The sequence below is a fragment of the Aythya marila genome (genome assembly GCF_965140915.1).
Source record: "Aythya marila genome assembly, contig: HAP1_HAP1_SCAFFOLD_59, whole genome shotgun sequence".
NCBI classification, from domain to species: Eukaryota; Metazoa; Chordata; class Aves; order Anseriformes; family Anatidae; genus Aythya; species Aythya marila.
In genome coordinates, this window is record NW_028137301.1 from 1 (window position 1) to 19477 (window position 19477).

The 19477-nt window shown below is 62.1% G+C and overlaps 1 protein-coding gene across 1 annotated transcript; it reads right to left on the reverse strand.

Annotated features, from left to right (window-relative positions):
* Positions 1 to 296: 296 nt before the first annotated feature.
* On the reverse strand, positions 297 to 19156 carry DHX16 (DEAH-box helicase 16; the record flags this gene model as incomplete). The annotated part of the gene is made up of 13 exons (XM_082785323.1): positions 297 to 470; positions 2087 to 2248; positions 4706 to 4868; positions 5627 to 5694; positions 6966 to 7084; positions 8613 to 8775; positions 9872 to 10012; positions 11240 to 11392; positions 12705 to 12803; positions 14061 to 14271; positions 16625 to 16740; positions 17535 to 17645; positions 18836 to 19156. Coding segments are annotated over 13 exons (2001 nt in total), but the record flags the coding sequence as incomplete, so codon positions are not given.
* Between the last annotated feature and the right edge of the window lie 321 nt (positions 19157 to 19477).

Below are 19477 nucleotides of genomic sequence, written 5' to 3' on the forward strand. Positions count from 1 at the left end.
CATTTCCCCCCCCACACCCCCATTTCTCCCCCCCAAACCCCCATTTTTCCCCCATTTCCCCCCATTTTCCCCCCATTTCCCCCCCACACCCCCATTTCTCCCCCCCAAACCCCCATTTTTCCCCCCAAACCCCCCTTTTCCTCCCCCACACCCCATTTTTCCCCCATTTTTCCCCCCATTTTCCCCCCATTTCCCCCCATTTTCCCCCCATTTCCCCCCCCACACCCCCATTTCTCCCCCCCAAACCCCCATTTTCCCCGTTTTTTCCCCCATTTCCCCCCCATTTCCCCCCCCACCTGCCGCATGAACTCCTTGGTGGTGAAGACGAGCTCGTGGTAGAGCACCCAGCGGGGCTGCTCCTCGAACAGGGAGCTGTTGGGGTGCACGAACACCGTCTGCTGGTGCTTCACCGTGCGGTACCCCCCCCGCGTCAGCCGCGCCGTGTGGTAGAAGAAGCCGGCGGTGATGGCCTGGGGGGGGGGAAATGGGGAGGTTGGGGGGGGAATTTGGGGTCCCCGGGGGGGAAATGGGGGGGAAATGGGGGTCACCAGGGGGGATATGGGGGGCTTGGGGGGGAATGGGGGGGAAATGGGGGTCCTGGGGGGAGAAATGGGGGTTCAAAGGGGGCAAATGGGGTCCTGGAGGGGAAATGGGGAGGTTGGGGGGGGAATTGGGGGTCCCCGGGGGGGAAATGGGGGGCTTGGGGGGGAAATAGGGGGTTTGGGGGGGAAATGGGATCCTGGAGGGGGAAATGGGGAGGTTGGGGGGGAATTGGGGGTCAAAAGGGGGGAAATGGGGTGCTGGGGGGGGAAATGGGGGGCTTTGGGGGGGGGAAATGGGGGGGAAATGGGGGTCCTGGGGGGAGAAATGGGGGTTCAAAGGGGGCAAATGGGGTCCTGGAGGGGGAAATGGGGAGGTTGGGGGGGGAATTGGGGGTCAGAAGGGGGGGAAATGGGGGTCAGAAGAGGGGGAAATGGGGTCCCCAGGGGGAATATGGGGTCCCCGGGGGGGATATGGGGGTCAGAAGGGGGGATATGGGGGCCTTGGGGGGGGAAATGGGGGGCTTTGGGGGGGGAAATTGGGGTTCTGAGGAGGGAAATGGGGTCCTGGAGGGGGGAAATGGGGAGGTTGGGGGGGGAATTGGGGTCCCCGGGGGGGAAATGGGGAGGTTGGGGGGAGAAATTGGGGTCCCCAGGGGGGATATGGGGTCAGCAGGGGGGATATGGGGTGCTGGGGGAGGAAATGGGGGGCTTGGGGGGGAAAATGGGGTCCTGGGGGACCCAGGAGGAGGGAAATGGGGAGGTTGGGGGGGGAAATTGGGGTCCTGGGGGGGGGAAATGGGGGCCTTGGGGGGGGAATTGGGGTCCCCGGGGGGGATATGGGGGTCAGAAGGGGGGATATGGGGTGCTGGGGGGGGAAATGGGGGTTCAAAGGGGGCAAATGGGGTCTTGGAGGGGAAATGGGGAGGTTGGGGGGGGAATTGGGGTCCCTGGGGCAGAATTGGGGGTCAGAAGGGGGGGAAATGGGGTCCCCAGGGGGAATATGGGTTTTTGGGGTCCCTGGTTGGGGTTTTAGGGTCCCTGCGTGGGTTTTTGGGTCCCTGTGTGTGTTTCTGGGGTCCCTTTGTGGGGTTTTGGGGTCCCTGGTTGGGGTTTTTGGGTCCCTGGTTGGGGTTTTTGGGTCCCTGGTTGGGGTTTTGGGGTCCCTGGTTGGGGTTTTAGGGTCCCTGTGTGGGCTTTTGGGTCCCTGTGTGGGTTTTGGGGTCCCTGGTTGGGGTTTTAGGGCTCCTTGGTTGGGGTTTTAGGGTCCCTGCGTGGGTTTTTGGGTCCCTGTGTGTGTTTTTAGGGTCCCTGCGTGGGGTTTTGGGGTCCCTGCGTGTGTTTCTGGGCTCCCTGTGTGTTTTTTGGGGCTCCCTGTGTGTTTTTTGGGGGTTTCCTTTGCGTTTTTTGTGCGTTTCCTTCGCATTTTTCGCATTTTTCGTGCGTTTCCTTCGCGTTTTTTTGCCTTTTTCGTGCGTTTCCCGCCCGTTTTTCCTGCTTTTTTTTTTGGGGGGGTTTCCCTTTTTTTTTTTTGGGGTGGGGGTCACCTTTCGGACGGCCACCAGGTCCCCGTTGCAGGAGGCGGGGGCGATCTCCACGCGCTCCATCAGCCCCTCCAGCTGCTCCCGCACGTCCCGCGCCCGCCGCAGCGACCGCGCCTGCACGAAGTGCTCGTAGCACCACTGCACGGAGTGACCGCTCGCCACCCACTGCGGGGACACCGGGGGACACGAGGGGACAGCAGGGGACAGCGGGGGTATGGGGACAATAAGGGGGTGTGGGGGCAGTAAGGGGTGTGGGGACAGGAGGGGGTGTGGGGACAGTAAGGGGTATGGGGGCAGTAAGGGGTGTGGGGACAGTAAGGGGTATGGGGACAGGAGGGACATGGGGACATGGAGAGGGACAGGGGGACAGCAGGGGGACAGGAGGGGACAGGAGGGGACAGCAGGGGTATGGGGACAATAAGGGGGTGTGGGGACAGGGAGAGGGACAAAAGGATATGGGGACGATAAGGGGGTATGGGGACACCAGGGGATATGGGGACATGGAGAGGGACAGGGGGACAGGAGGGGACAGGAGGGGACAGCGGGGGTATGGGGACAATAAGGGGGTGTGGGGACAGTAAGGGGTGTGGGGACAGTAAGGGGTATGGGGACAATAAGGGATATGGGGACAATAAGGGGTATGGGGACAATAAGGGGGTATGGGGACAATAAGGGGGTATGGGGACAATAAGGGGGTGTGGGGACAATAAGGGATATGGGGACACAGGGACACGGAGGTGGACAGGGGGACATGGGGACACCAGGGGGTATGGGGACAGGGAAAGGGATATGGGGACAATAAGGGGGTATGGGGACAGGGAGAGGGACAAAAGGATATGGGGACGATAAGGGGGTATGGGGACAATAAGGGATATGGGGACAATAAGGGGGTATGGGGACAGGAGGGACATGGGGACAGGAGGGACAGGGGGACAGGAGGGGACAGGGGGACACCAGGGGGTATGGGGACAATAAGGGGATATGGGGACATGGGGACAGGAGAGGACAGCAAGGGATATGGGGACAGGGAGAGGGATATGGGGACAGGAGGGGATATGGGGACACAGGGACACGGAGAGGGACAGGGGGACACCAAGGGATATGGGGACAACAGGGGACATGGGGACGGGGCAGGGAGAGGGCCGGGGACAAAAAGGGACAGGGAGAGGGACATGGGGACAACAAGGGGCACAGGGACAGCAGGGGACACAGGGAGAGGGACAAGAGGGACACGGGGACAGCAGGGGACATGGGGACACAGGGACATGGGGACAAGGAGGGGACACAGACAGGACAGGGACAGGTCAGTACCGGGACCTGGATCCCCCACAACACCCCAAGCACCCGTCCCCATGTCCCCAGGACAGCCCGTTCCCACCCAGCGTGTCCCCAAATGTCCCCAAAGCATCCCCAGTGTCCCCAAGCGTCCCCAAAGCGTCTCCAAGTGCCCCCAAAGCGACCCCAAGCATCCCCAAAGTGTCCCTAAGTGTCCCCAAAGTGTCCCAAACCGTCCCCAAAATGTCCCCAAAGTGTCCCCAAGCCCCCCCAGGTGTTCCTAAGTGTCCCCAAAGCATCCCAAAGCGTCCCCAGTGTCCCTAAAGTGTCCCCAAGCATCCCCAAAGTGTCCCCAAAGCATCCTCAGTGTCCCCCAAATGTCCCCGAGGTGTCCCAAAGCATCCTCAGTGTCCCCAAAGAGTCCCAAAGCATCCCCAAAATGTCCTCTAAGTGTCCCTAAGCATCCCCAAATCATCCCCAAGCATCCCGAAAGTGTCCCCAAAGTGTCCCCAAGCCCCCCCAGGTGTTCCTAAGTGTCCCCAAAGCATCCCCAGTGTCCCCAAAGTGTCTCCAAGCATCCCCAAAGTGTCCCCAAACATCCCCAGTGTCCCCAAGCGTCCCCGAAATGTCCCCAAGCATCCCCAGTGTCCCTAAAGTGTCCCCAAGCATCCCCAAATCATCCCCAAACATCCCCAAAGTGTCCCCAAAGCATCCCAAAGTGTCCCCAAAGCATCCCCAAAGTGTCCCCAAGCATCCCCAGCGTCCCCAAAGCATCCCAAAGTGTCCCCAAAGCATCCCCAAAGTGTCCCCAAAGCATCCCCAGTGTCCCCAAGCGTCCCCAAAATGTCCCCAAGCATCCCCAGTGTCCCTAAAGTGTCCCCAAACATCCCCAAATCATCCCCAAAGTGTCCCCAAGCATCCCCAAAGCATCCCCAAACATCCCCAAACATCCCCAAAGTGTCCCCAAAGCATCCCAAAGTGTCCCCAATCATCCCCAAAACGTCCCCAAACATCCCCAAACATCCCCCAAATGTCCCCAAATCATCCCCAAAACGTCCCCCAAACGTCCCCAAAGTGTCCCCAAAGCATCCCAAAGTGTCCCCAAGCATCCCCAAAGTGTCCCCAAGCATCCCCAGTGTCCCCAAAACATCCCAAAGTGTCCCCAAGCATCCCCAAACGTCCCCAAAACGTCCCCAAACATCCCCAAAACGTCCCCAAATCATCCCCAAATCGTCCCCAAACGTCCCCAAATCATCCCCAAATCATCCCCAAACGTCCCCAAATCATCCCCAAATCATCCCCAAACGTCCCCAAACGTCCCCAACGCCCCCCCAGCGCCCCCCGTGCCTGGTTGTAGACGTTGAGCAGCACGAGGTGGTCGCCGCCGGGCACGTGGAAGCCGACGCGGGCGCTGTCGGCGTGCAGCACCTTGTCCTTGGGCCGGTAGAAGACGGCGTTGTTCACCGACAGCATGGCCGCCACCGTCAGCACCTCCTCCGTGCACCCGTACCTGCGTGGGGACAGTGCCACGACACCTTGGGGACAGCCCTGGGGCACCCCAGAACACGGGGACGGCGCCGGGGCACCTTGGGGACACTCCTGGGGCACTTTGGGGACAGCCCTGGGGCACCCCAGAACACAGGGACGGCACTAGGACACCTTGGGGACACTCCTGGAGCACTTTGGGGACACTCCTGGGTGACCCCAGAACACGGGGACGGCGCCGGGGGACCTTGGGGACACTCCTGGGGCACTTTGGGGACAGCCCTGGGGCACCCCATGGCACAGGGACGGCGCCGGGGGACCTTGGGGACAGCCCTGGGGCACCCCAGAACACGGGGACGGCGCCAGGGTATCTTGGGGACAGCCCCAGGACACCTTGGGGACAGTCCTGGAGCACTTTGGGGACACTCCTGGGTGACCCTATAACATGGGGACGGCGCCAGGGCACCTTGGGGACAGCCCTGGGGCACTTTGGGGACAGCCCTGGGTGACCCCAGAACATGGGGATGGCACCAGGGCACCTTGGGGTCACCCTAGGGACACCCTGGGGACACCTGGGGATACCTGGGGACACCCCGGGGACATTTGGGGACACCCAGGGGACACCCGGGGACATTTGGGGACACCCAGGGGACATTTGGGGACATCTGGGGACACCCTGGGGACACCTGGGGACATTTGGGGACACCCAGGGGATACCCGGGGACATTTGGGGACACCCCGGGGACATTTGGGGACATTTTGGGGACATTTGGGGACACTCACTGCTCCGAGGCCAGGATCATCTTGGCCAGCATGGGCTCCACGGGCAGCTCCGCCATGCGCCGGCCCAGCTGGGGACAGCGCGGGGACAGCGTCAGGGCACCAGTGCTCCCAGTTACCCCGCCCCAGTGCTCCCAGTAAGCCCCCCCCAGCGCCCCCAGTTCCTCCCAGTGCTCCCAGTACCGTGGTGAGCTCACCCGTGAGGTCCAACACCAGCAAAACGGTTCCTCCCAGTGCTCCCAGTACCATCCCAGTGCTCCCAGTACCACAGTGAGCTCACCCACGAGGTCCACCATGACCATCCCAGTCCCTCCCAGTGCTCCCAGTCCCTCCCAGTACCAACACAACCCCATCCATGGTGTCCAGCACCACCCCCCCAGCTCTCCCAGTCCCTCCCAGTCCCTCCCAGTGCTCCCAGTACCACAGTGAGCTCGCCCATAGGATCCACCACCACCATCCCAGTGCCTCCCAGTGCCCCCAGTCCCTCCCAGTCCCTCCCAGTGCTCCCAGTACGAACACAACCCCATCCATGGTGTCCAGCACTACCCCCCAAGTCCCTCCCAGTCCCTCCCAGTCCCTCCCAGTGCTCCCAGTACCAACACAACCCCATCCATGGTGTCCAACCCCACCCCCCCAGTCCCTCCCAGTTCTCCCAGTCCCTCCTAGTCCCTCCCAGTGCTCTCAGTACCACAGTGAGCTCACCCATAGGATCCACCACCACCATCCCAGTGCCTCCCAGTCCCTCCCAGTCCCTCCCAGTGCTCCCAGTACCAACACAACCCCATCCATGGTGTCCAGCACCACCCCCCCCCAGTGCCTCCCAGTGCTCCCAGTTCCTCCCAGTCCCTCCCAGTACTATGGTGAGCTCACACATGAGGTCCACCATGACCATCCCAGTCCCTCCCAGTCCCTCCCGGTGCTCCCAGTACCAACACAACCCCATCCATGGTGTCCAACCCCACCCCCCCAGTCCCTCCCAGTTCTCCCAGTCCCTCCTAGTCCCTCCCAGTGCTCTCAGTACCACAGTGAGCTCACCCATAGGATCCACCACCACCATCCCAGTCCCTCCCAGTGCCTCCCAGTGCCTCCCAGTCCCTCCCAGTGCTCCCAGTACCATGGTGAGCTCACACATGAGGTCCACCATGACCATCCCAGTCCCTCCCAGTGCTCCCAGTACCAACGTAACCCCATCCATGGTGTCCAGCACTACCCCCCAAGTCCCTCCCAGTCCCTCCCAGTGCTCCCAGTACCAACACAACCCCATCCATGGTGTCCAACCCCACCCCCCCAATCCCTCCCAGTTCTCCCAGTCCCTCCCAGTCCCTCCCAGTGCTCCCAGTACCGTGGTGAGCTCGCCCAGGTGGTTGAGGGCTCCCAGTGCGTAGAGCTGCTCCAGCGCCAGCACCAGCGTCTCGTGGGGGGGGGGGTCCAGGAAGTCGAAGTGGATCAGGTCGTTGATGCCTGGGGACGGGGACGGCGCCCGCTGCCACCCCAAAACCTCCCCCAAGACCCCCGCGGGGGTCCCCGTCCCCAAATGGCCCCATCCCCAAATGGCCCCGTCCCCAAATGGCCCCTAAAAGCGCCCAGGATGCCCCAAAGCCCCCCCAAGAGGTCTCCTAAAAACCCTAATGGCTTTTAGGATGCCCCAAAGCGCCCTGAGATGCCCTAAAGCCCCCCTAAATGCCTCCTAAAAACCCTAATGGCCCCTAGGATGCCCCAAAGCCCCCTGAGATGCCCCAATGCCCCCCAAAATGCATCCTAAGACACCCTGATGGCCCTTAGGATACCCCAAAACCCCCCAAGATGCCCCAAATCCCCCCCCCCAGATGCCTCCTAAGAGACCCTGGTGGTCCCTAGGATGCCCTAAAGTTCCTTGAGATGCCCCAAAGCCCCCCTAGATGCCTCCTAAAAACCCTAATGGACTCTAGGATGCCCCAAAGCCCCGTAAAAGATATCCCAAAGCCCTCTGAGATGCCCCAAATCCCCCCCCAGATGCCTCCTAAGAGACCCCGATGGCCCTTAGGATGCCCCAAAACCCCCTTAGATGCCCCAAAACCCCCTGAGATACCTCCTAGGACACCTTGATGTCCTCTAGGATGCCATAAAGCCCCCTGAGATGCCCCAAAGGCCCCCTAGATGCCTCCTAAGATGCCATAAAACCCCCCCGAGATGCCCCAAAGCCCCCCTAGATGCCTCCTGAAATACCCTAATGGCCCTTAGGATGCCCCAAAGACCCTCTTAGATGCCCCAAAGCCCCCTGAGATACCTCCTAGGACACCTTGATGCCCCCTAAGATGCCCTAAAGCCCCCCGAGATGCCCCAAAGCCCCTCTAAATGCCTCCTGAGATGCCCCAAAGCCCCCTTAGATACCTCCTAAGACACCCTGATGGCCCTTAGGATACCCTAAAGCCCCCCAAGATGCCTCCTGAAATACCCTAATGGCCCTTAGGATGCCCCAAAGACCCCTGAGATGCCCCAAAGCCCCCCTAGATGCCTCCTAAGACACCCTGATGCCCCCTAAGATGCCATAAAACCCCCTGAGATGCCCCAATGCCCCCCAAAATGCCTCCTAAGACGCCCTGATGGCCTCTAGGATGCCCCAAAACCCCCTGAGATGCCCCAAAGACCCCCTAGATGCCTCCTAAGATGCCATAAAACCCCCCCGAGATGCCCCAAAGTCCCCCTAGATGCCTCCTGAAATACCCTAATGGCCCTTAGGATGCCCCAAAGACCCTCTTAGATGCCCCAAAGCCCCCTGAGATACCTCCTAGGACACCTTGATGCCCCCTAAGATGCCCTAAAGCCCCCCGAGATGCCCCAAAGCCCCTCTAAATGCCTCCTGAGATGCCCCAAAGCCCCCTTAGATACCTCCTAAGACACCCCGACAACCCTTAGGATGCCATAAACCCCCCCGAGATGCCCCGAACGCCCCCCGGGACGTCCCTTTGGGTCCCCAAACCCCCTTTTCACCCCCGTCCCCTGCCCTCACCCAGGCTCTTGAGCAGCAGGACGAGGGCCCCGAGGTCGGCGCGTTGGATTTCGGGCACGGAGGTCTCCTCCAGCTCGTGCTGGAAGGCCCAGGCCGTGTAGAGGCGGAAACATTTCCCCGGGGCCACCCGACCCGCGCGCCCCGCGCGCTGGTTCGCCGAGGCCTGGGGACAAGGGAAGCCGGTGTCACCCACTGGGGACACTGGGGACACTGGGGGGACACTGGGGGGGCATGTGGAGACATGGGGGAAGAGGGGACGCCAAGGGATAGGGGATGCCAGGGGACATCAGGATGTAAGGATATGGGGAATAAGGGGTGTGGGGACGTGGGGTGTAAGGATTTGGGGACATGGGGACATGGGGAGTAAGGATTTGGGGACATGGGGACGCAGGGGAATAGGGGACACCAAGGGATAGGGGACACCAAGGGACAGGGGACAGCAGGATGTAAGGATATGGGGAATAAGGGGTGTGGGGACGTGGGGTGTAAGGATTTGGGGACAGGGGGACGTGGGGTGTAAGGATTTGGGGACAGGGGGACATGGGGTGTAAGGATTTGGGGACGTGGGGACATGGGGAGTAAGGATTTGGGGATATGGGGACATGGGGACACTGGGGACATGGGGACGAGGTCCATGGGGACATAGGGCATAGGGACGAGGTGCATGGGGACATGGGGACGGATCCCATAGGGAAATGGGGACGAGGTCCATGGGGACACGGGGATGAGATCCATGGGGCCATGGCCACGAGGTCCGTGGGGACACAGGGACGAGGTCCATGGGGACAGGGTCCATGGGGCCACGGGGCCGGGGTCCTAGGGGACATGGGGACGGGGTCCATGGGGACACGAGAACACGGGGACGAGGACCATGGGGACAAAGCAACGAGGGCCACGGGGCCATGGCGACGAGGTCCATGGGGACACAGGGACGAGGTCTATGGGGCCGGGGTCCTAGGGGACACGGGGCCGGGGTCCTAGGGGACATGGGGACAGGGTCCTAGGGGACATGGGGACGGGGTCCATGGGGACACGGGGACGGGGTCCTAGGGGACACAGGGACGAGGTCCATGGGGCCGGGGTCCTAGGGGCCACGGGGCCGGGGTCCTAGGGGACATGGGGACAGGGTCCTAGGGGACACGGGGACGGGGTCCATGGGGCCATGGGGACGAGATCCATGGGGACACGGGGACGAGATCCATGGGGACGGGGTCCTAGGGGCCACGGGGACGGGGTCCATGGGGACATGGGGCCCCTACCCGCGAGCAGGGGGTGACGACGAGGGACTCCATGCCGGTGCGGGCGCTGTAGCTCTTCTGCTTGCAGAAGCCGGGGTCCAGCACGTAGACGATGCCGTCGATGGTCACCGACGTCTCCGCGATGTTGGTGGCCACCACCACCTGGGGGCGGGCACCTCCTGGGACACGCCCACCGAGGGACACGCCCCCCTGTTGGCCCCGCCCCCTCTGGACCCGCCCCCGTTGAGCCCCGCCCCTCTGGACCCCACCCAAACGACCCCCGTGAGTCCCATCCCCGTGTCCCGCCCTCTGAAGCTCCACCCCCATTGACTCCGCCCCCTGGACACACCCCATTAGGCTCCACCCCCTTGGAACCCCGCCCTAACAGGCTCCACCCCCATCAGACTCCACCCCCATGACCACACCCTATTAGGTCCCACCCCCTTGGAGCCCCACCCTATTAGGCTCCACCCCCCTTGGAACCCCACCCCATTAGGCTCCACCCCCATGACCACACCCTATTCGGCTCCACCCCCTTGGAACCCCACCCTATTAGGCTCCACCCCCATCAGACTACACCCCCGTGACCCCACCCTATTAGGCTCCTCCCCCCTTGGAGCCCCACCCCATTAGGCTCCACCCCCCCTTGGAACCCCACCCCATTAGGCTCCACCCCCATGACCACACCCTATTCGGCTCCACCCCCTTGGAACCCCACCCTATTAGGCTCCACCCCCATCAGACTACACCCCCGTGACCCCACCCTATTAGGCTCCTCCCCCCTTGGAGTCCCACCCTATTAGGCCCCACCCCCATCAGACTCCACCCTATTAGGCTCCTCCCCCTTGGAACCCCACCCCATAAGGCCCCACCCCCTCAGACCCCACCCTGTTAGGCTCCGCCCCCAACCAGACCCCACCCCATTAATCCCCGCCCCTAAACCCTCACCCCATTAGACCCCACTCCCTCCAACCCCACCCCATTAGACCCCACCCCTTACTCAGACCCCACCCTGTTAGGCTCCACCCCCAACCATGCCCTACCCCATTAAGCCCCGCCCCTAAGACCCCACCCTATTAGACTCCACCCTCTCAAACCCCACCCTATTAGGCCCCGCCCCTCAGACTCCACCCTAATAGGCTCCACCTCCCTCAGGCCCAACCCTATTAGGCTCCACCCCCTAACTAGACCCCACCCCATTAAGCTCCACCCCCTCCAACCCCACCCCATTAAGCTCCACCCCCTCCCACCCCACCCCCTCAATCCCCACCCCCTCCCACCCAGCCCCCACCCCCTCACGACCCCACCCCCTCGTAGCCCCGCCCCCTTCCCTGACCCCACCCCCTTTCCCGAGGCCCCGCCCCCCCCTCTTAAAGGGGCGGCGCGCACCTTGCGGGCGCCGGGGGGGGTGGGCTCGAAGATGCGCGCCTGCATGTCGGAGGGGAGGTTGGCGTAGATGGGCAGCACCAGCAGCTCGGCCAGCTTGGAGCCCAGGCGCCGGCAGCGCTCCTGCAGCAGCTCCACGCACGCCTCGATCTCCTCCTGGCACGGGGGGGGACATTGGGGACATCGGGGACATTGGGGACATCGGGGGTATTGGGGACATTGGGGACATCGGGGGTATTGGGGGCATCGGGGGTATGGGGACGCCTGGATGGATGGGGGCACCGTGGTGATGGGGACACCCCAGGGACATGGGGACACCCTGGGGACATCAGGGACACCAGGGGCATGGGGACACTTGGGGACATTGGGGACATCGGGGACATTTGGGGACATCGGGGGTATTGGGGACATTTGGGGTATTGGGGGTATTGGGGACATGGGGACGCCTGGATGGATGGGGGCACCGTGGTGATGGGGACACCCCACGGGCATCATGGGCATCACTGGGACACCCCAGGGACATGGGGACACCCTGGGGACATTGGGGACATCGGGGACATTTGGGGACATCGGGGGTATTGGGGGTATTGGGGACATTGGGGACATTGGGGGTATTGGGGGCATCGGGGGTATGGGGACGCCTGGATGGATGGGGGCACCGTGGTGATGGGGACACCCCAGGGACACCCCAGGGATATGGGGACACCCTGGGGACATCAGGGGCACTTGGGGACATCAGGGACATTGGGGACATTGGGGGTATTGGGGACATTGGGGACATTGGGGGTATTGGGGGCATCGGGGGTATGGGGACGCCTGGATGGATGGGGGCACTGTGGTGATGGGGGCACCCCGGGGACATGGGGACACCCTGGGGACATCAGGGACACCAGAGGCATGGGGACATCCTGGGGACATTGGGGACATTGGGGGCATGGGGACACTTGGGGACATTGGGGACATCAGGGGCATTGGGGACATCAGGGACATGGGGATGCTTGGGGGCACCATGGTGATGGGGACACCCCGGGGACATCAGGGACACCAGGGGCATAGGGACATCCTGGGGACATTGTGGACATCGGGGGCATCAGGGGCATGGGGACACTTGGGGACATTTGGGGCACTGGGGACATTGGGGGCATGGGGACAGCAGGATGGACGGGGACACCGTGGGCATAGGGAGGATGGGGACACCCCCATGATGGGGACACTTGGGGACATCAGGGACACTTGGGGACACTTGGGGACACCCTGGGGACATTGGGGACACCGGGGGCGTGGGGACATTGGGGACATTTGGGGCATGGGGACAGCAGGATGGATGGGGACACGGTGGGCACGAGAAGGATGGGGACACCCTGGGGACATCGGGGACATCGGGGACCCCCCAGGATGTCCCCAAGGGGTCGGGGTGACATCGGGGGGGGGGGTTGGGGACACGAGGGGACAGGGAGGTGGCACCCACCTGGCCGGTGAGGAAGACGAGGATGTCCCCGGGGGGCTGCGTGACGTGGATCTGCAGCACCGACACCACGCACGCCTCCAGGTAGTCGGCCTCGGGAGCCTGGGGGGGACACCAGGGGACATCAGGGGACATCAGGGGACATCAGGGGACACCGGGGGACACAGAGGGACACGGGGGGGGACATCAGCACCGGGTGGCCCCACCCCGGTGGCCCCAAGTCCCTCTGTCCCTTTGCTGAGGGCTCCCGGTGGCCCCTCGGTCTTTGTGTTGTTTGGTGTCCCCGTGTCCCCCCCCAGTGTCCCCGTGTCCCCCCCCAATGTCCCTGTGTCCCCCCAATGTCCCCCCCATGTCCCCATCTCCCCTAGTGTCCCCCCATGTCCCCGTGTCCCCAGTGTCCACGTCCCTGTGTCCCTCCCGTATCCCCCAATGTCCCCATGTCCCCCAACGCCCCTGCTGTCCCCTGATGTCCCCAAATGTCCCCACTGTCCCCAACGCCCCCAACATCCCCTTGATGTCCCCATGCCCCCAATCTCCCCAATGTCCTCAATGTCCCCTGATGTCCCCAATGTCCCCGTGTCCCCCAGCGCCCCCAAATGTCCCTGATGTCCCCATGTCCCCTGATGTCCCTGTGTCCCCCAACATCCCCTTGTCCCCCTGATGTCCCCATGTCCCCCAATGTCCCCGCTTTCCCCAAATACCCCCTGCTGTCCCCAATGTCCCCAACGCCCCCAACATCCCCTTGATGTCCCCATGTCCCCAATGTCCCCAACGCCCCCAACATCCCCTTGATGTCCCCATGTCCCCAATGTCCCCAACGCCCCCAACATCCCCTTGATGTCCCCATGTCCCCAATGTCCCCACTGTCCCCAATGTCCCCAACATCCCCTTGATGTCCCCGTATCCCCTGCTGTCCCCAAATGTCCCCAATGTCCCTGTGTCCCCTGATGCCCCCAACAACCCTGTGTCCCCCTGATGTCCCCAATGCCCCTGCTGTCCCCAAATGTCCCCAAATGTCCCCAAACGCCCCCCAGACCTTGGTGTAGTAGATGTCGACGGGGAAGCGCCAGCCAGAGATGCGGCAGACGGGCGCGTGGTCGAAGAAGCCCCTAATGTCCCCAATGTCCCCAACACCCCCTTGATGTCCCCGTGTCCCCTAATGTCCCCATGTCCCCAGTGTCCCCAATGTCCCCAACATCCCCTTGACGTCCCCGTGTCCCCCTGATGTCCCCGATGCCCCCTGATGTCCCCACATGTCCCCATGTCCTCAATGTCTCTCTGTCCCCTGATGCCCCCTGATGTCCCCGTGTCTCCTGCTGTCCCCAAACGTCCCCAAATGTCCCCAAACGCCCCCCAGACCTTGGTGTAGTAGATGTCGACGGGGAAGCGCCGGCCGGGGATGCGGAAGACGGGCGCGTGGTCGAAGAAGGCGGAGAAGCGGCGCGTGTCCAGGGTGGCCGAGGCCACCAGCACCTTCAGGTGGGGCCGGAAGCGGGCGATGTCCTTCAGCAGCCCGAAAAGGACGTCCGTGTGCAGGGTGCGCTCGTGGGCCTCGTCCACCATCAGCACGCTGCGGGGATATAGGGGATATAGGGGATACGGGGTGTTATATGGGGGGTATGGGGTGTTATATGGGGGATATGGGGCGTTATATGGGGGATACGGGGGGTATAGGGGAGATGGGGTGTTATATGGGGGGTACGGGGTGTTATATGGGGGGTACGGGGTGTTATATGGGGGATGTGGGGTGTTATATGGGGGATACGGGGTGTTATATGGGGGATATGGGGTGTTATATGGGGGGTATGGGGTGTTATATGGGGGATACGGGGTGTTATATGGGGGATGTGGGGTGTTATATGGGGGATACGGGGTGTTATATGGGGGATACGGGGTGTTATATGGGGGGTTTGGGGTGTTATATGGGGGATGTGGGGTGTTATATGGGGAGATGGGGTGTTATATGGGGGATATAGGGGATATAGGGGAGATGGGGTGTTATATGGGGGGTATGGGGTGTTATATGGGGGATACGGGGCGTTATATGGGGGATATGGGGTGTTATATGGGGGGTACGGGGTGTTATATGGGGGATATGGGGTGTTATATGGGGGATACGGGGTGTTATATGGGGGATATGGGGTGTTATATGGGGGATACGGGGTGTTATATGGGGGATATGGGGTGTTATATGGGGGATATGGGGTGTTATATGGGGGATGTGGGGTGTTATGTGGGGGGTATGGGGTGTTATATGGGGGATACGGGGCGTTATATGGGGGATATGGGGGGTATAGGGGAGATGGGGTGTTATATGGGGGGTACGGGGTGTTATATGGGGGATATGGGGCGTTATATGGGGGGTATGGGGCGTTATATGGGGGATAGGGGGTGTTATATGGGGGGTACGGGGTGTTATATGGGGGATATGGGGTGTTATATGGGGGAGATGGGGTGTTATATGGGGGATACGGGGTGTTATATGGGGGATACGGGGTGTTATATGGGGAGATGGGGTGTTATATGGGGGATATGGGGTGTTATATGGGGGATGTGGGGTGTTATATGGGGGGTATGGGGTGTTATATGGGGGATATGGGGTGTTATATGGGGGATACGGGGCGTTATATGGGGATATGGGGTGTTATATGGGGGGTATGGGGTGTTATATGGGGGGTACGGGGTGTTATATGGGGGATACGGGGTGTTATATGGGGGATACGGGGTGTTATATGGGGAGATGGGGTGTTATATGGGGGATACGGGGTGTTATATGGGGGATATGGGGTGTTATATGGGGGGTATGGGGTGTTATATGGGGGGTATGGGGTGTTATATGGGGGTATGGGGCGTTATATGGGGGATATGGGGTGTTATATGGGGGGTACAGGGTGTTATATGGGGGATATGGGGCGTTATATGGGGATACGGGGTGTTATATGGGGGGTATGGGGTGTTATATGGGGGATATGGGGTGTTATATGGGGGATATGGGGTGTTATATGGGGGATACGGGGCGTTATATGGGGGATATGGGGTGTTATATGGGGGGTACAGGGTGTTATATGGGGGATATGGGGCGTTATATGGGGATACGGGGTGTTATATGGGGGGTATGGGGTGTTATATGGGGGATGTGGGGTGATATAGGGGGGGTATGGGGTGTTATATGGGGGATGTGGGGTGTTATATGGGGGGTATGGGGCGTTATATGGGGGATACGGGGTGTTATATGGGGGATATGGGGCGTTATATGGGGGATGTGGGGTGTTATATGGGGGGTATGGGGTGTTATATGGGGGATATGGGGCGTTATATGGGGGATGTGGGGTGTTATATGGGGGGTATGGGGTGTTATATGGGGGATGTGGGGTGTTATATGGGGGGTATGGGGTGTTATATGGGGGATATGGGGCGTTATATGGGGGATGTGGGGTGTTATATGGGGGATATGGGGTGTTATATGGGGGATATGGGGCGTTATATGGGGGATATGGGGTGTTATATGGGGGATATAGGGGATATAGGGGATATAGGGGACATGGGGACATTGGGGACACCAGGGGTGTTGGGGGATATGGGGAGGACACAAGGGGATACAGGGGGACATGGGGACATCGGGGGGACATGGGGGGATATGGGGACACTGGGGGGGACACGGGGACGTTGGGGGACATGTGGGGACATTGGGGGGACACTGGGGGACATTTGGGGACATTGGGGGGGACACGAAGACATGGGGACACGGGGACAACCCCAAGGACACGGGGACAGACAGCAATAAGACAACAGACGAGGTTGGGACATCCTTGTGTCCCCAAAACCCGTGTCCCCAACGCCCCCAGCGTCACCCCCAGTGTCCCCAGCGGTGTCCCCAGTGTCCCCAGTGTCCTCCCCAGTGCTCCCAGTGCTCCCAGTGGCACCTGTAGGAGCCCAGGTCGGGCTCGGTGAGGAATTCCCGCAGCAGCATCCCGTCCGTCATGTACTTCAGCACCGTCCTCTCCGACGTGCAGTCCTCGAAGCGGATGCTGTACCCCACCTGGGGACCCCAAATTGTCACCCCAATGTCCCCAAACCCCCCCAGTGTCCCCTAAACCCCCCCCCCGGGTCATCCCCGGTGTCCCTCGGGTCGTTTAGGGTCCCCAAATCCCCCCCCCGGCGACCCCACAAAAGGGATGGGTTCCTTGGAGAGGTTGCGTGCTTGGGGTTTTTGGGGTGGGGGCGCGTCCCCAATGTCCCCTAATGTCCCCAATGTCCCCTAAACCCCCCCCCGGGTCCCTCCCAGGTCCCCCCCGGTGTCCCTCGGGTCATTTGGGGTCCCCAAATGCCCCCCTAGGATGCTAAAAGGTCCCGTGGAGAGGTCGCGAGCTTGGGGTTTTCGGGGTGGGGGCGCGTCCCCAATGTCCCCTAATGTCCCCAATGTCCCCTAAACCCCCCCCCGGGTCCCTCCCAGGTCCCCCCCGGTGTCCCTCGGGTCATTTGGGGTCCCCAAATGCCCCCCCAGGATGCTAAAAGGTCCCGTGGAGAGGTCGCGAGCTTGGGGTTTTCGGGGTGGGGGCGCGTCCCCAACGTCCCCGGGTGGCCCTAAAATTGGGGACACGCCCCCATTGTCCCCAAAACAAGGGGCCACGCCCCCATTGTCCCCAAAACGAGGAACTTTGCCCCTTGAGACAAAGCCACGACCCCAAACCCCCCCCTTGGCCACCCAAACCACCCCTCGGGGCGCCCCGCACCCTACATCCCCCTGTCCCTATGTCCCCTCCCGCTGTCCCCACGCCCCCCCAGCGCCTCCCAGTGCCCTCCCAGTTCCTCCCAGTGGCCTCCCAGTGTCACCTCGTTGCCCAGCTTGGTGCCCATCTCCACAGCCACCCGGGCGGCCACGCTCATGGCAGCCACGCGCCGGGGCTGCGTGATCCCAATCTTCAGCCCCTGCCTCGTGTAGCCCTATAAAAAAATGGGGGGGGGGGGGGACACATGGGGACAAGGGGGGGTTTGGGGACAGCTGGGGGGGGGTCCCCCTGTCCCCTTTCACCCCCCCAGGTCCCCCCGTGGCCCCGTATTTGCCCCCCAGCTCGCCAATCCCCCCCAGCGTGCCCTATAAACGCCCCACGTCCCCTATCGGTGCCCTATTGCCCCCCCCCAAACCCCATTATTGACCCCCCCACCTCCCTTATCTGCCCCCCAACCCCTTTATCTGCCCCCCTAATCCCCTCCCCATCACCCCCAACGCCCCCAAACCCCCCCATATCCCCCCCAAACCCCCTCATTTCCCCCCAATCCCCCCATATCCCCCCCAAACCCCCCATTTCCCCCCAACCCCCCCAAACCCCCGATTTCCCCCCCAAACCCCCCAAATCCCCCCCAACCCCCCCCATATCCCCCCGAAACCCCCCATATTCCCCCAAACCTCCCCATATCCCCCCCCAAACCCCCTCATTTCCCCCCCAACCCCTTTATCTACCCCTCTAATCCCCTCCCCATCACCCCCAACGCCCCCAAACCCCCCCATATCCCCCCCAAATCCCCTCATTTCCCCCCCAAACCCCCCCATATCCCCCCCAAATCCCCTCATTTCCCCCCGAAACCCCCCCATATCCCCCCATATCCCCCCCAAACCCCCCCATATCCCCCCCAAACCCCCTCATTTCCCCCCCAAACCCCCTCATTTCCCCCCCAAACCCCCTCATTTCCCCCCCATATTCCCCCCAAACCCCCCCATATCCCCCCATATCCCCCCCAAACCCCCTCATTTCCCCCCAAACCCCCCCAAACCTCCCATATCCCCCCCAAGCCCCCCCATTTCCCCCCAAACCCCCCCATATCCCCCCCAAATCCCCTCATTTCCCCCCCAAACCCCCCCATATCCCCCCATATCCCCCCCAAACCCCCTCATTTCCCCCCCAAACCCCCCCATATCCCCCCAAACCCCCCATATCCCCCCCAAACCCCCCCATATCCCCCCCAAACCCCCTCATTTCCCCCCCAACCCCCCCCAAACCTCCCATATCCCCCCCAAACCCCCTCATTTCCCCCCCAAACCCCCTCATTTCCCCCCCAAACCCCCCCATATCCCCCCAAACCCCCTCATATCCCCCCCAAACCCCCTCATTTCCCCCCCCCCGACCCCCCCTCACCTCCTCGTGCAGGTACTGGGGGATCTGGGTGGTTTTCCCCGAGCCCGTCTCGCCCTCGATGACCAGGATTTGGTGGCGGTTGATGGCAGCCACCAGCTCGTCGCGGTAGGGGAAGATGGGGAGGCTGCGCCGAGCCTCCTGCGCCGACTGCCGCCGCCTCTCCGCCTCCGGCACCGCCGCCGGCGCCTCCTGCACACCCCAAAACACCCGGGTTCGGCCCCAAAACTCACCCCGAGGCGGTGGAGTCCTCCCCGGCGTCGCCCCCGGGGATGATTGAGGTCCTGTCGTAGCCTCCGGTGCTTCAAATTTCCTCTTGGCTGCCTAAATCCACGCTTCTCCGCCCCAAATCCACTCTTGGTCGCCCCAAACCCCTTCTTTTCCACCCCAAATCCCCTCTTGGCCACCCCAAATCCACTCTTGGCCAACTAAATCCTCTCTTGGCCAACTAAATCCCCTCTTGGTTGCCCCAAACCCCTTCTTTTCCACCCCAAATCCCCTCTTGGACACCTAAATCTCCTCTTGGCCAACCCAAATCCCTTCTTTTCCCACCCCAAATCCCCTCTTGGTTGCCCCAAATCCCCTCTTTTCAACCCCAAATGCCCTCTTGGACACCTAAATCCCATCTTGGCCAACCCAAAACCC